The sequence below is a fragment of the Nicotiana tomentosiformis genome, chromosome 12 (assembly GCF_000390325.3).
Source record: "Nicotiana tomentosiformis chromosome 12, ASM39032v3, whole genome shotgun sequence".
In the NCBI taxonomy this organism is placed as follows: Eukaryota; Viridiplantae; Streptophyta; class Magnoliopsida; order Solanales; family Solanaceae; genus Nicotiana; species Nicotiana tomentosiformis.
The window spans coordinates 59,716,594-59,729,356 of record NC_090823.1 but is presented as its reverse complement, the minus strand read 5'-3'; the positions used below and the strand labels follow the sequence as shown (position 1 = coordinate 59,729,356).

Genomic DNA, 12,763 nt, shown 5'->3' with positions numbered 1-12,763 from the left:
TAGATAGCATGCATATAGGATCGCACTAATACATGTCTTCGCTTATCTGGATACCATGTCTATAAGGCTTTAATTGATCGATTACTTCTATTATTTTCTTACACTGCCACCTAGATAATATGCCTATAGAATAAGTATGATAAAATTGAGTTCAAATGCTAACTATTAGAAATCCTGCCTATAGGGTACTGTTACTCGCTTAAAAGAATGTCCATAGGATCAAACACGAATAATTCTGAGTTTTCTAATAGCTTTCACTACCCCTACGACACAAACAACTCAGAAATCATGTCTAAATTAATACATGTAATCTACCAATTCGATAATCTGAAACAGCCGCAATGCCTGTAGGACGTCTTGAACTGGGATCATATAAAAGCTATGTCTATAGGACTTAACGACTCTAATACGTCTTAATTCTGAAACTATCTACTGCATAACCTGAAATCTATTCGCGTGCCTTTGTTTCTATGTGTGGAGGCTAACATGAACCTCTCATTGCTATTATGTGCAGTCCTACTTGTTTTGAATGTGCACCTAGTTTTATCATTTTGAGCACCCTAAGTAAAGTCTAGAACCACCCAAATAGTAGGTCCAAAGCCTACTGGACCCTAGGTATGGGACGGGTAATGCACGCATAGGACACGGTTTATAATTGAATTAGAGAGCTTTAGGTAAACAACTTTAACCATTTAATTGGGTAGCAGGAGATGATAGTTTGTGCCCGCTGAATAATATGAGCAACTCCTACCCTAAGGGGTCGTTTGGTTTGAAGACAAGTTATGCTGGGATAAGTTATGCTAGGATAAGTTATGTTAGGATTAGTTATGCTGGGATTAGTTATCCTGGTATTATTTATTATCCACTATTTGGTATGTTATATTAAAAATGACATGCATTGCATAATTTCTAAGAAGAAGTTGTTTATTTATAAAAATAACCTCCATCTTATTTAGCCTCCATCTTCTTGCTCTTTTATCTAATTGACATACGTCAATTTTCAATTCTTACATCAACAAGTATTAAATAATGTTTTGAGGCTCTAGTTTTCAATTCTTTGAAATATATCTGCTGATTTCTTCTTCTAAATCTTCTTCCTAACTTTAATCCCTATTGCAGAACCAAATTTGAAGAAATATTGCTCTACTATTCCTGGCAACAAGAGTTGTGCCCATACAAAAAATCTCAGTTCAACAACTTGAATTATACCACTTAAAACATCAAACATTATATAATAAATTGCATATGCTATGATCTTCACTTTCACCGGATCTTACACACAATCAACTCCACATCAGAGGCAATAAAGCCCCAAGATCTACTGTTGGCGCAAAAGATGTAAAAGCACCAAATTTGATAGATCGAGCAAAGGAAGAGACTGAGGCTATGATTCACCACGACAAAAAACCTCAGTGTCATAAGGAAACTCACGGAACTAGTGATGACATTGATGAAAGCACCCCAGTTGATGAAGTTAAATGACCAAATGTATTTGAAAGAGTCAAGGAAGAGATTGAGGTTGTTGTGCAAAGTATTCACCCCAAGAAATGATATAACTCTTGTTAAATTAATTGGTCTCAATATTATCATATTTACTTACAATATTTGTTTTCCTGTTTTCTTCAGATGTAAGATAGCTAATTGCCATGTATAATACTATTGATTTCTTGGTCTTCTCAATTTTCACGGAATGTATTGCGATTTTAAAAAAAAAACTCCACATCAGAGGTTCAAACCAAGATCCACTAATTGGCCAGAAAGACATAACCAAAACTATAGAATTTAGAGGCATCAAAAACATAGTTAAGCTAAAAAGAGAAATTGAAGAATTGTCATAGTAGTAATATAATTACATATGCACTTAACATTTACACTAGATTTAAGCTATTTAATAGACATTAGTTACACAAAAAATATAGCATCCTCGTGCCCACCAGTCATAAACAAAAGAGTATGGACATAACCCGAGGTATCAAAAATAGCACTACAGTTTAACTTTAAAGTTGTTAGTCGAGCAAAAACTATCAAACTAGTTCCACCACATATACACAACTTTACTATACTTCAAAGTTTACCATTGACAATCATGAACATCATTGTTTGGCGTTAAAGTTCACCCATATGACATCTTCACAGAGAATTATTGTAGCTTTGATATGTTCTTGTACAGAGCACAACTTAAATGCGGGAGATTCAAGAATGGAATAAATTTCACCAGGAATATCGGATCGGTCACGATCCCTAATCTTATCAATCAAGGCACCCATTCTTTTATCTTGACTTTCAATAAAGTTTTTCATAACTTCCGTCATCCTATTAAGAAATGCCTCACTAGAATCCTCCACAACCCTTTTTCTTTTCTTGCTTTTCTCTTTTTCATTGAAATTAGAAGAGGACCTATTAGAATGCTCACCTTGTTTATGATTTTGTTGGAATCCTGCATGTTCATTTTCAGATGCTCCAGCACATTAATGTTCAGATGCTCTAGCATCTTCCTTTTCAGATTCTCCAATAAAACTAGGTCCAGCATAAGCATTTTTAGCTTCTCCAGTAGCTATATTAGGTCCATCACCAGCATCATCTTCTTCTTCTTCATCAACAACAATAGGCCATCCTAAGCTCATGTCATTAGAAAGTCCTGAAGCTTGACTCCTTAGAATATCCTCAGCAGCATCTAGCGGCCCTTCTGCGAACTCTCCCGACGCTCTATCCTAGCCAAAATGTTCCTCCCAATCCTCAAACATTGGTCATTTCTTAGTATTCATGCTTTTTTGTTTTGGATCAATCTAGAAAAAATAAGGAAAGAAACAAAGTAATGACATATGCGTCAATTATAAACTATGATGCGAACTCAGGAAAATTCTTATATGAAGTAACAATATTCTAATAACTTAAGCAAAGTATAAATTACCTTAAAAATTCATCGCAATGTTTTGGATCATCAACAATTATGGTTCCATCACTATATTGAAATCCCAGACCACTTCGACTCTTTAATAAACTTATGCTTGAATAACATTTCTTCCATGCTTTTACTTTATTATTAACATGTGGTTCACCTTTCAATTGACTACTAGGATGACGTTCATGAAAATAGTGCTCTAATTCCATCAAGTATCCTGGCCTAAAGGTTCCATTATCGGCTCGCCAACCATCAGCACACACTTTTTTTAAACCATCTAAAAGAGCACTTTCTTCTGCTGGAGTCCAGATCCTTCGAGAAGAAGGTGTTGATTTTCTTGATCTTTTTGACAATAGCTTTGAATTTTCTGCCTGTCTATTCATTTTATCTGTATAATCTTGTGAAATAAATCATCATAAGTATTAGTTACCACCACAAGAAGTATAAGTATCTCCAATATTACTTAGCATCACAAAAATAAAAATTCATATACTTTACACATAAAAAAAGATTAAATAGGAAGTATAAAACTATCACAAAAGAAACGCTAACTAAACATAAGTAATCTTCACAAAAATTAAAGTAAGTAACTATTTCTTATAATAAAAAAAAACTGAAAGTTGATACACCTTACAATCATACAAAAAACTAAAGAGAAATATACCCAAACACCACAAAATATAATACAAGCATGGAACGTTTTGAAACGATCAATTGTTTAGACTTGCATTTCACATTGATTGAGCCAACTCATCCCTCCATGTGGTCCACTCCTCAGATGATTCAACAACATTAATGTTGTCATGTTGATACTCCACTTGTTCTTCCATATCAATGTCTAAGGGATCCACTTCCATCTCTCTACGAATAAAGTTGTGCATCAAACAACAAGCACTAATGATCCTGTTATGAACCTTAACTGAGTACCACGAAGAGCTTCTAAGAATTCCCCAATACCCTTTCAAGAGACCAAATGCTCTTTCGATAACATTACGAGCCCTAGAATACTTTATATTGAAAAGCTCTTCTCGACATCGAGGTGGCGGATTGTCACCTTGCCAATCCCTTAACTAATATCTATACCCTCTGTAAGGTGAAAGAAAATTGTTTCCATTTGTATATCCTCCATCGCATAAATAATAATTTCCTTTAATATAAACATAAAATTTAGTTACTTTTATGTAGCATTCTTTTTGTGATATAACTTGAGTGTATAAGCATATGTATGGCATACCCTCAGGGATTTTCAAACCGTTCGTTTGAACTATAGCATCTCGTAATACACGACCATCGGCAGTAGATCCTTCCCAACCAGGTAATACATAAGTAAAATTAAGATTTCTATCACAAACTCCCAGTACATTAGTTGATATTTCTCCCTTTCATGTTCTATATCTTGGTTTGAACTCGGATGAAACTCTAATTTGAATGTAAGTATCATCCAGTGCACCTAGACATCCCTATAAAATCAATTATAGATTATTTCAAACTATTAATTTCTTTTCGTATGATTATATTTTTTTAGTTTTACATAAATAGCTCAAAAGAAATTTCACATACCTTAAACCATCTCCATCGATCTTCAATCTCGTCTTCAAGCACTGGTTTGGGATTAACAAGTAACAATGGAGTTAGTTTGAGAACAGCTCTCAAGCATTTATTGAAAGCTTAACTTATGCTCCAACCCGATCTAACATAGTCAACCTTAATCGATCTATTCTTCTCATGATGAACCAAGATATTTAAGAACATTGCTAACTTTTCACTACTTGACATATTTTTACTATCAGTCAAACCTCCAATTTCCTTAGTTAAGAGAACTAAAGTGTGAAAGGAATTTTCATCCATTCTTAACTTATCAATACATGCAATATCACTGTCATGTATGATACAATTCAAATGAGACATAATTTTAGGAATTCGAACACTCATATGGTACCTAATCACATGCCTATTTCTATGTTGTCTTCTTATAGAATGACCATAAATAGTCATGAAAAGAAATACAAACATAACAAGAAATTATTGGCACAATATCTCCTCAAGGATAATAATGCATTCAATATCAGACAATAGTTGATGATCCATAAGAAAACCTAATTTTGCCATAATAAAAATGAAAAGAATTAATATACAAAAAATTTCAATTAGAAAAAGGAATTTATGAGCAAAAGTTTATAATTTTCAAGCACATAAAGAGAAACAAATGAACCCAACGAATATTTGGAAAGAGGCTAAACTAAGATTTCATCGTCAACATAAGAGAGAAGGGCTAATAAATGGCAGTGGACAATCCACAACTGAGATTTTCACATATTGCAGCTCTTTCACATATAGCTAGTACTCTTTCATATATTTCAGCTCTTTCGGCACTACATATTGAGCTTGAAAGGCTATGATTTTTCTCAATTATTTGCTAAATAAAATTCAGCAAAACAATTACGTAGCATTCATAAAAGCGTTCAGATTTTTACTATTTTGGTAGAGAAGAGGACTGTACCCAAATTATGCAACAGAGAACTTTTAAATGATAACAAGAAAGAATAAGAGAAATAGGTTTTGATAGAAGTTTTAACCTTGTGAGAAAAGCAAAATGGAAGATAATGTCAAAGTTGTTCTTCAATCACTACAACATAGCTTCTGCAACTAAAGAAGAGAAGAAATCTTCTCCAAGAGCAGAGAAATTTGTAGCGGCGTTGCTTTACCAATGTTGGGTAAAGAATGGGAAAATTAATGTAGAAAAAGGGTTTGAGGACCTTAGGGCTATTTTTGTGAATTTCACTATTTTGTCCTAGGATTATAATCCTAGTATTAATTATCCCACCTCCTATGAGGTATAAGTTATCCCGGTATTAATTTTAATCCCGGGATAACTTATCCCAAGTTTGGTAACCAAACAAGGTATAAGGTAGTATTAAAGTTTTATCCCAGCACTATTTTTACTTATCCCTCATACCAAACGACCCTTATGGGAGTTGCGAAGTATTATTTATGTTGTACGGGGTGATCCTTTAGGCAAAAAAAACTTAGGCCCCCCCTTCCCTTTATATGCTTGTTATTCACACTTAGTCATCAAATATAGACCAGCGCAGTTGTATCCCTGTAACCTCTAAGACTTGTACCGATTATTTATAAAGTTCAATTCTTATTTTGTTTTCTTTGCACTTGTTTATATAGAGCCTTCAACTTCCACATCTTTTTTTCACTTAATTGATCACTTAGCTTAATTATAATTCAATAATCCACATAGCATAAACATCGGTCGGGACCCACCGTTATGGACCTCGAAGAGTGCCTAACACCTTCCCTTCGAGGTAATTTGATCCCTTACCCGATCATTGGTGACGTAGACTAGTCAAACCTAGTTATTTGCAAATAAGTTCCCTAACGCACCTTAAAATCGTTAGGTGACAACTCTTCTCTTTTAATACCCATTTAAAAGAGTTGTCACACGTCGAAACCTGCTTTCGCGAGAAAACGGGGCGCGACAACCATATGCCTAGTATCACCACACTCGAAACAAGCCCTTTGTGGGCGTGGCTGCTGAAACTAAACCTGACCTGGTCGGCTAGATTGACAGCTAAAGATGCCATATGCAGGAGGTGCATTAGAAAGTGATTGTGCATAATGGGCGACCTGAGACCTCCGAATAACCGGAGCACTACGAGTAGCTGGAAGTGCTGAATAAACTGGTAAACTCACATAACCTCTACCATGACGGGCTGAAACTGGAGCGCAGGCACCACTATATCTTCCAGAATCTCGAGGCATCTTGGACTCCCTATCCTCCCAGTCTTAGCCCCACATATGCTCCATCCTCCGAGCGATCCCCACAACCTGCTAAAACAGAGCATCCGTCTCCAACTCTCGAGCCATGCTGAATCTAAGACCATAACTAAGCCCCTCGATAAACCTGCGGACTTGCTCTCTAACTGTAGAAACCAAAGCAGGTGCATATTAGGACAAATCTGATGGCATACTCTGACACTGTCATAGTCCTATGACGCAGCTTCCCAAACTATGTGCGCCATGCATCCCCGGAGGGTCTGGGGAACAAACTCCCTCAAAAACATATCTGAAAATTGAGTCCAAGTGAGTGGGGCCGCATCAGCTGGCCTACCCTCCTCGTAAGCCTGCCACCACCTGTATGCTTCCCCTGACATCTAAAATGAAGTAAAGGCAACTCCCTCACATCCACAATACCCATGGTGCGGAGAATACGGTGGCACTTATTTAGGAAACCCTGTGCATCCTCAGTAACTGTGCCACTGAAAGTAGGAGGATCATACTGCTTGAACCTCTCAAGTCTCCTCTACTCCTCCTCAGATGCCTCTGGCATGACCTCAGGCTGAACCGGAATAACGGGTTGTGCTGGAATAATGGGTTGTGCCGGAATGATACCCGGAACCTGATCAATATGAACCCACTACTCTAGAGTATGGGTTGCGGGAGTTTGAGCTCCTCCCCCAGCCTGAGATGTAGCTAGTGCAATGGGGATCAATCCCGCCTGAGCTAAAGTGCCGAACATGGTCAACAAATGTGCTCAAGAATTTTCAACTTAAACTTAATTTTCATAATTTCGTAGATAATGCGCCGAAACGCATTCAAGTCACCCCATACCCCCACCAAACATGCATACAAGTCCAAAAACATCTAGGATCGTCAAAATACCGATCTGTGGTCTATTACACAAAATATTGAGTGTGGTCAACTCTAGCCTCATTCTTAGTCAAAACTTTCATTTTCTTCAAAATTTCCCATAAAAGCTTTTCGAAAAGCGACAAGGACATCAAGAAACATCAAATGGAGCTAATAAAAATCTAGAAACATGAAAATAGAGGGTAGCACTCAAAACGGCCTATTAGGTCGTCATATTCTCCACCTATAAAATAAATGTTCGTCCTCGAACGGACATAGAAAAGTACCTGGACTGGTAAAAAGGTGGGGTTATCTACTTCGCATATCGTATTCGGACTCCCACGTAGCTGCCTTGATTGGATGACCTCTCCATTGCACTTTCACAAAAGGAAAACTCGTAGATCTCAACTTTCGAACATGCCGGGCTAGAATAGCCACCGGCTCCTCCTCATAGTCTAAATTTTTATCAAGTTGCACCGTGCTGAAGTCCAAAACTTGTGAGATGTCTCCATGGTACTTCCTAAGCATGGACACGTGAATTACCGGATGTACCCCTGCTAAGCTAGGAGGTAATGCAAGCCTATAAGCAACCTCCCCAACTCTATCTAAGATCTCAAATGGCCCAATAAACCTCGGGCTCAACTTGTCTTTCTTTTCAAACTGCATCATGCCATTCATAAGCGATACTCGAAGGAGAACCTTCTCACCCACCATATATGCCACATCTCGAACCTTCCGATCCGCATAACTCTTCTATCTGGACCGGGCAGTGCGAAGTCGCTCCTGAATTACTTTAACCTTCTCCATAGAATCACAGACTAAATTAGTGCCCAACAACCTAGCCTCTCCAGGATCAAACCAACCAATCGGCGAACGACATCTCCTCCCATATAAGGCCCCATATGGCACCATCTTAATACTCGACTGGTAACTGATGTTGTAGGCAAACTCTGCTAGAGGTATAAACTGAACCCATGAACCTCTGAAATCCATAACTCAAGCACGTAACATGTCCTCCAAGATTTGAATAGTGCGCTCGGACCGTCCGTCCCTGAGGATGAAATATGTGCTCAACTTGACCCTCGTGCCCAACTCACGCTGCACGGCTCTCAAAAAATGCAATGTGAACTACATGCCTTAGTCAGAAATATTGGAAATAGGCACACCGTGCAGGTGGATAATCTCATGGATGTAAATCTAAGCCAAGCGCTCTTAAGAATAGGAAGTTGCCACTGGAATGAAGTGTGCGGACTTAGTCAACCGGTTCACAATAACCCAGATTGCATCATACTTCTTCAAGGTCCGTGGTAAGCCTACCACAAAATCCATAGTGATGCGCTCCCACTTCCACTCCTGTATCTCCAATCTTTGTGTCCAACCATCCGATTTTTGATGCTCATACTTCACCTGTTGACAATTCAAACACCGAGATACATAAGCAACATTGCCTTTCTTCATTCTTCACCACCAATAGTGTTGTTTCAAGTCACGGTACATCATCGTGACACCTGGGTGAATGGAATAGCATGAACTGTGAGCCTCTTCAAGGATCAAGTCTCTCAACCCATCAATATTTAGAACACAAATCCGGCATTGAAGCCGCATAACACCATCATCTCCAATCACAACCTCTTTAGCACCACCTTGCTGCGCTGCATCCTTCAACATCAACAAGTGAGGATCATCAAACTAGCGAGTGCGACAACACAAGCAAGAATACGGATGGGCTTCGAAAATCCAATTTCACAAATTGATTGGACAAAGCTTGAACATTCATGGCTAGTGGCCTCTCTATAATCGATAAATCTACCTAACTGCCCGTGCTCTCAGCCTTTCTACTCAATGCATTTGCCACTAGATTGGCCTTCCATGGATGATATAATATGGTGATATCATAGTCTTTCAGTAACTCTAACCATCTCTGATGTCGCAAATTAATGTATTTCTACTTAAACAGGTGTTGGAGACTCTGATGATCGGTATAGACCTCACAATGAACATCGTACAGATAGTGCCTCCAAATCTTCAGCGCGTGAACAATGGTTGTCAACTCTAAGTAATGAACAGGGTAATTTTTCTCATGAACCTTCAACTTCCAAGATGCATAGGAAATCACCCTACCATCCTTCATCAATACCGCACCAATCCCAATACGTGATGCATAACAATACAAGGCATAAGATCCTGAACCTATAGGCAACACAACCACTGGAGTTGTAGTCAATGTAGTCTTGAGCTTCTGAAAGCTCAACTCACACTCGTCGGACCATCTTAAAAGAGCACCCTTTTGGGTCAACTTGGTCAATGGGGTTAAGATAGAAGAAAACACCTCCACGAACCGACGATAATAACCCGCCAAACCCAAGGAGCGCCGAATCTCTGTGGTTGAAGTAGGTCTAGGCCAGTTCTAAACTGCCTCAAACTTCTTATGATCCACTTTAATGCCCTAAGAAGATACAACATGGCCTAAAAAGGCAATTGAGTCCAACCAGAACTCACACTTTGAAAACTTGGCATATAACTAACGACCCCTCAGAATTTGAAGTACGATCCGCAGATATTGCTCATCCTCCTGCTCGACTGCGAGAGTAAACAAAAATATCATCAATGAAGACGATCATAAAAAAATCAAAATAGGGCTTGAACACCCGGTTCATCAAATGCATAAAGGCTGCTAGAGCATTAGTCAAGCCAAATGACATCACTAGGAACTCATAGTGACCATATCGAGTCTATAAGGCTGTCTTAGGGACATCTGCTGCCCTAATCTTTAACTGATGGTAGCTAGATCTGAAGTCAATCTTCGAAAGCAGCTTGACACCCATAAGCTGATCAAATAAGTCATCAATCATTGGCAACGGATACTTGTTCTTGATAGTGACCTTATTCAACTGCTAATAATCTATACACATGCTCACGTTCCATCCTTCTTCTTTACAAACAACATCGGTGCACCTCAAGGCGAGACACTAGGTCCAATGAATCCCTTATCAAGAAAATCCTACAACTGCTCCTTCAATTCTTTCAACTCAATTGGGGATATACGGTATGGTGCAGTAGAAATGGACTGAGTGCCCAGAACCAAGTCAATACAGAAATCGATATCCCAGTCGGGAAGCATCCCAGACAAATCTGAAGGAAACACCTCTGGAAACTTGCACACAACTGATACTGAATCCATGGAAGGAACCTCCGCACTAGGATCATGGATATAAGCCAACTATGCTAGACATCCCTTCTCGACCATAAGCAGAGCCTTCACATAAGAAATGACCCTACTAGTGGAATAATCAGGAGTCTCTCTCCACTCCAATCGAGGTAACCCCAGTATGGCTAAGGTCATAGTCTTGGCGTGACACTCCAAGATAGCATGATATGGTGACAACTAGTCCATACCCAAGATAACATCAAAGTCCACCATGATGAGTTAAAAGAAGATCTGCTCTCATCTCATAACTCCCGATAGAGACTACACACGAAAAATAAACACAGTCTACCATAATAGAATCTCCCAAAGGTGTAGACACATAAACAGAAGCACTCAAAGAATCACATAACACATCCAGATATGAAGCAAAATAGGATGACACATAGGAATAAGTAGAGCCCGGATAAAATAAAACGAATATATCTCTATGGCAAACAGGAATAATATCTGCAATGACCGCATCAGATGACTATACCACAGGTCTAGCTTGAAATGCATAAAAACGGGGCTGAGCCCCACCACTCTGACCTCCACCTCTTGGACAGCCTCTCCCTGGTTTGCCTCCACCTTTAATGGCCTGACTACCACCACGGGCTACCTGACCCCCGCCTCTAGCTGGTTGAGTGGGAGGTGGAGCAATCGGTGCCGGAACCATGGAACGAGTACCCTATTATGGTATGCTGCTCTTTGATCGACGGAAAAACCTCGCGACGTGCCTCAGATCTCCACAAATATAATAAGTCCTCAGCTGTTGTGACAGTTGACCCTAAAATTGACCTTGTCGGCCTGAATAACCACCCTGATAACTCTGAATCAGATGTGCATTAACTAGAGCTGAATGTGCACTGTAGGCTAGCTGCTAAAGATGAGACCCATAAGAACAATGACTACCAGAATCACCGTGAGATACTTGATGCGCTGACTAAATCGGCCTGGACGGATGGCCTCTACCGAATGAACCCCTACCTCCAGACGAGGCACCATTGAAACCACCAAAATGACGAGGCCTCTTCTTAGATACCGCCTCCCTACCCTGACCACAAACCCTCTCGTTCCGTCTAGAAATCTCTACAACCTGCTGGAAAGAAATATCATCCTTATTCCCCTTGGGCATCTGTAGCCAGATACCAAAAGTAAGGTCATCAATGAATCTCCTTACTCTCTCCCTCTCAGTAGGGGGTAAAACAACTGCATGGCGAGCTAAGTCCACAAATCTAGTCTCATACTGGGTAACAATCATGCTACCCTGCGGGAGGCGCTCAAACTGTTTGCGGTACTCCTCTCTTAGAGAAAAATGAATGAACTTCTCCAAAATTTGCTGTGAGAACTGATCCCAAGTGAGTGGAGGTGATCCCGCTGGTCTGCCTCGAACATAATCCTCCCACCATCTCTTGGTGGAGCCATGTATCTGAAATACCGCGAAGTCAACTTTATTGGACTCCACTATACCCATGTTGCACAACACCTCGTGGAAACGGTCAATAAAATCATGTGGATCCTCAGAAGGTGTGCCATCAAAGCGAATAGGAAATAACTTAGTGAACTTGTCAAATCTCTTCTACCCCTCAGAAGACACCACGGGCCTCTCCATGGGCTGAGTAGCAATGACAGACTGAACTACTCCAATTGTTGGGATCATTGAGTCTGATATATGGGATCCATCTACTCCAGTGTGTGAGTAGCAGGAGTTTGGGCTCCTCCCTTAGCTTGAGAGAAAGCTAGTGCTACAGGAAATGCACTGGCCTGGGCCACACTCTCCATAAGACCCACCAGATGGACTAGAGTGTCCTGAAGTACTGGGCTAGCGATAAACCCCTCTAGGGCCTGAGCTGGTCCAACTGGCATAGTCTGAACAGGGACTTCCTCCTCCTGCTCGAACTAAGGCTCTGCAATAGGTGTTGCTGCACATGCTCTAGGCTGAGCTCTGCCCTGCGTATGCCTCTTGCTCGACCTCGACCCCGACCTCTACCTCTGGCAGTGGCTGCAACCTGGGGATCTGGCCCCTGACCCGCCAT

General features: G+C 39.9%; 1 protein-coding gene and 1 long non-coding RNA gene across 2 annotated transcripts; both read right to left on the bottom strand.

Moving 5' to 3' along the window:
* Positions 1-1,803: 1,803 nt before the first annotated feature.
* Positions 1,804-5,865, bottom strand: LOC104116775 (uncharacterized). The gene is made up of 4 exons (XR_690918.4): positions 5,479-5,865; positions 4,463-4,503; positions 2,912-3,299; positions 1,804-2,786 (listed from the first exon to the last, which is right to left on the bottom strand). It is a non-coding gene; the product is annotated as an uncharacterized lncRNA (long non-coding RNA).
* Positions 5,866-10,541: 4,676 nt separating this feature from the next.
* Positions 10,542-12,201, bottom strand: LOC138902711 (uncharacterized). Its single transcript, XM_070190603.1, has 2 exons — positions 11,715-12,201; positions 10,542-10,711 (listed from the first exon to the last, which is right to left on the bottom strand). Exons 1-2 carry the CDS (start codon positions 12,199-12,201, stop codon positions 10,542-10,544), a joined length of 657 nt encoding a protein of 218 aa, XP_070046704.1.
* Between the last annotated feature and the right edge of the window lie 562 nt (positions 12,202-12,763).